Source organism: Habropoda laboriosa, unplaced genomic scaffold (assembly GCF_001263275.1).
Source record: "Habropoda laboriosa isolate 0110345459 unplaced genomic scaffold, ASM126327v1 scaffold523, whole genome shotgun sequence".
In the NCBI taxonomy this organism is placed as follows: Eukaryota; Metazoa; Arthropoda; class Insecta; order Hymenoptera; family Apidae; genus Habropoda; species Habropoda laboriosa.
This window is the reverse complement of record NW_017100752.1, coordinates 574081-578325: the sequence shown is the minus strand read 5'-3', so window position 1 is coordinate 578325 and position 4245 is coordinate 574081. Positions and strand designations below refer to the sequence as shown.

Sequence of the window (4245 nt, the reverse complement as noted above, 5' to 3'; positions counted from 1 at the left end):
TCTTCAAGTGGGTAAAAAAAAAAAAAAGGAAGAAATGAAGAAAGCCGGGAAGTGGGATCGAAGAAAATTTGTCGTTCACTAATACAAGCGATTAACGATAAATGAAAAATCACGAAGAAATTTCTCGTTGCGTTTCTTTTTTGCTTTTGTCGTCACTAACTGCTTCATCTGTGCATAATTATTCAAACGACTCTGCGTATCAGACAAATGAAGAATTACGCGTATTTATCTGGAAAGGATTTTATAACATTTATGGTTTGCATTACAAATAGACGTGTAATTGCGTTTAATAACGTGAATGAATAAAGTGAAATTATCCACTTCATTGGAATAAAAACATTCATGCTAATTAAGTTTAATTCGCAGTAGCTGGGCAATAGGTGTTTCTATGTATATTAATAAAGATCTATGTGAATTGTTTTTAATTAGACTTCCATTACAAGTTCTAGAATATACGTTCACTCTTTCAGAGTGATGATTTACAAACGTGAGAATGAAAATAAGTATGGTTATGTTAATTAAAAGAAAAATGATTAGTAATTGACATTTTTACAGTGTAAAATTTCATTTTTCTAAAATGGATGTCATAATTAATAGCATAAAGTTTGTGACGATTTACAAACACGAGAATAAAAATAAATGCGATTGTATTAATTAAGAGAAACGAAGAAAAATTGATACTTTCGTAGTATAAAATTTTATTTTTCTAGAATTAATGTCGTAATTAATAGTTACATCAATGGCAATAGAATATGAAAAAATCTTTGAATAAATTTTTCTCTATTTTCATTAATCTATTTTGTGGCATAATTTACACTAAACAGCAAGTTTATCCTCCTAGAATAAAACTTTGCAAAGCTGATAATAAAGGATTATTTTATAAGGTTATAAAAAACTGGCATAACTACTCTAAAAAAATTTTGCCTCACTTTACAGTCAGACATCGGAATCTTGCACCAAAGACAAATTTATCTTTTCAGAATAAAGGTTCACAGTAATAATAATAAAGAATCGTATCCATGGTAATAGGAATCAACGTAAGTAACTCCAATTAAGTTGTTGAATAGGCTCTAAATAGGTATTGCTCTATTTTAAATTGTAACATGGTGATATCAGAAGACAGATTCATCTTTCTGAGATAAAATTGTCAATTGAAAGCGTAACACACCATCTAATAATTACTAGACATTTAATTAATAAAATGTTACCACGTTATTAAATATCAATTCGCGCAATTGTGTTTAAGTTCACTCGGTTGATATCAATCTTATTCTGATAGCGTGTACATAAACAATAAATAGAAATTCAGTAAATACAACGTCATATCTGTCGTAGTAAATAATAGTGAAAAGATATATTTATCAGTCACAAATCAATTACTAATCTAATTTTTACTCGTTATCTGTTCTTCAATTTATATTTTGTTCGTATCTTGACGTATACAATTTTCTCACATGATATTTTGTCCGTACTCTTTGCCCGTACCATGTAGAAGCAATATTTAAAAATATTAACAATATTTAAAAATTTAGAAACATTCGCATTTCGATACTTGCGATTATTGATAAAAAAATTTATGCATTTAAGAAATTTATGCAAATGCGACATCTATGATTGCGTTAAAAATGGTCTAAAAAAGTTATAACCTCAAAGTTCGAAAGGACACATCGGGTCCAAGAATCTCGAAAATTCGTTACAGCCACATTGTGATTAAGAAAGCAGTCAAAAAAGATTACAAGAATTTAAAAACTTCGTTTGAAATACCTTTATTAGCATAAAAAAAACGAACAACCAGGTAGGTGTGAATGCAAACATCGAAATTAATGTCGGACAACATCCAAGAAAGAAAGAAACGAGGAAAAAATGAATGAGAAGAAAGGAACTGCGACCTGTTACATTTAACGAATTATTCAATATCACTGATTCTCAGATAGCAATTAAACTTGGGACATGTGAAAGTAAAAATGCTGTCAATGTTGAACGAAACAATATATAAAAATGTCAAAACTGTAAATTGATATAAGAAAGTATATTTAATGCTTATTTCCGATTAGTTAGGTAAAACGTATAGGTTATGTAAACTTTTTAATGAGCTACACGCGTTTCCCGGCCGTTTCACGAAGCGCGCGAGTGACAATAAAATGGTATTTACCACAGAAGATTCGGTTAGAATCGATCGAAAAAGCCGCGAAGGTGACGGTTGAATAGCAAGCGGTGGAAAAGCACTGGTCTGTAGTCACATGGTGGCCAGCCAATGCAAAACGTGTGTATGCATTTACTCGTCATAACAAACATGTTGGCGGCGAGAGTACGGTAGCTGGGTGACGTTAAGAATATGTGAAATTTTCTACCGACTGTCGCCGAACGTAACCGAACATATTCGCCGATACGTCACTCCCGCTTCAAACAAACATCGAAACGCGTGTAAATGTGCAGACGTTCCACGAAAACACGCTAACAGTTTTCAAAAACGTCTGGTCACATTGGCCGTCACGTAAATATATTTCCATAATTCTTCTCGCAGCGTCGAAAACTAGCTGTTAAATCACAGCATTGATTCGAACACGAGGCGAGCGCGCGATCGTGTAAACACGCCATACGCACACACACACACACGCGCGCGGACGTATGCGCAGCGTTAAGTGGTTAACCTGCTGCAGCTTAACACAGCGTTCGACAGAGAGATAGTCGAAACGAACGATATTCTCGTCGCGGGCGACGTAACGGCCGCCACTTGAATCGGCTCCAAAAAAACTGTGCCGGTTAACGAGTTTAATCGGAATAGAGGGAAACGGTTGCATGACACCAACCTGTCGCTCTTGTCGACCACCGTCAGCGTTGCGAGCTCCTGGAGTGGTGGTTCCGCAGAAATCCCCTGTGCCCTTTGCTTCCTAGGTCTCGGTTTCGTCGGCGTCAGGGGTGACTTGAAGGGGAGAACACTGAGGAACTTGTCAAGGTGGCTCCGTAATTCTTGTATCTCGGCATCGCGACGACAGAGAAGCGTCTCGAGCTCGGCTATCTTCTCGTCCTTGACACGCAGTAGCTCCTGCAGTTCCCGAAGTGTGCCCATCGCTGTAATCGTGGTTGCTCCGGTGACGTTTGAGATGGCTCTTGGACCGGCTGCGGCGACCACGGCCACGGGGCCGTGCGTCGGCAGCTGGGGAGCGTCCTCCTCGTCGGCCAGCCGCTGCTGCGTCGACGAGAAGCACAGGGAGTCAAAGCACACGCGCATAGACACGCAGGCGTCGCCGATCGGCACTCTGCACTTGGTACCCTCGTTCATTCAACCCAAACGAAATAGCCGCGAGAAGAGAACAGGAGCCGCGACGAGGAGCACGACCCGAACGGTGCGTCGTCGGCTCGCTCTACTCCACGATTCCGCGCTCTCCAACAGCGGAGGACCAACGTCCTCCACCGTCTCCCATGACGAGCTTCGACGATCACGGCTATCTCTCTTCAGTCCTGTACGGTTCACGCTCTCTCTCCTTCTTACTCTCCGTCCCCACTTCTCTGTCTCAACCGATAGCTTTCCTCGTCACTCACCTAACCTCTTTTTCGTTCCTTCTCAGTCTATCAGTTGTTCTCTCTCGCTCGATAGCGTTGCCTCTTTCTAGCGTTACTTGTCACCATTGCTCTTTTTCTCGCTTTTCGCTAATCCCTCCTCGATCTTTCGTCTCTCTTGGTTCAAGCACCTCTGTTTCACGCGAGATCCCTTCTCTCCAATAATGGTGCTCTTTGTCACTCTTGCGTTCGTTATCTTCGTCGTGTCTCTTAACACTTTCTCTCTCCTCGCGCTTTTTCTCTTTTCAACGTTGGTATTTTTCGCTCGGTCGACGTCGATGTTCGTCTTACGTTTAGTCAGTGGTATGTTATTTTTCCCTGGTCTCTCCTCTCGGAGTCAAAGTCGAGTTGGTTCGCCACTGGTTCTGTATCAGCTTCGCTGTTGTGTTGCGTATGTTTCTCTTTTTCTTGTTTATCATCACGTGTATTTTCTGTCTCCGTTTTTCACTTGACCGGAGTCGCGATTCTCGATGGTAATTTAAATTTGCTTTTGAATTGCGCTATCCGACTGACGCGCCATCTGTGACGCTCGCCTCCGTCGAGAAGGTCGACGCGGACAACTCATTTATCGGCTGCTTTTATTCCTTTCAAAGTAGGCATTCTAAAAAAACCAATGGGTAAATCAAATTCTTTTCTCCTTTAGTTATGTACTCGTTAAGGTTATTTCAAGCACTCAATTCATTT

The 4245-nt window shown here is 39.9% G+C and overlaps 1 protein-coding gene across 1 annotated transcript in view; it reads right to left on the bottom strand.

The window, feature by feature from the left end:
* Positions 1–3363, bottom strand: part of LOC108577173 (cGMP-dependent protein kinase, isozyme 2 forms cD4/T1/T3A/T3B) — a 147473-nt gene extending 144110 nt beyond the window's left edge. The window contains exon 1 of the mRNA XM_017940282.1: positions 2811–3363. Coding sequence (XP_017795771.1) covers positions 2811–3283 — 473 coding nt within the window. The 5' untranslated portion in view covers positions 3284–3363. The remainder of the gene's footprint in view (positions 1–2810) is intronic.
* Positions 3364–4245: the final 882 nt, after the last annotated feature.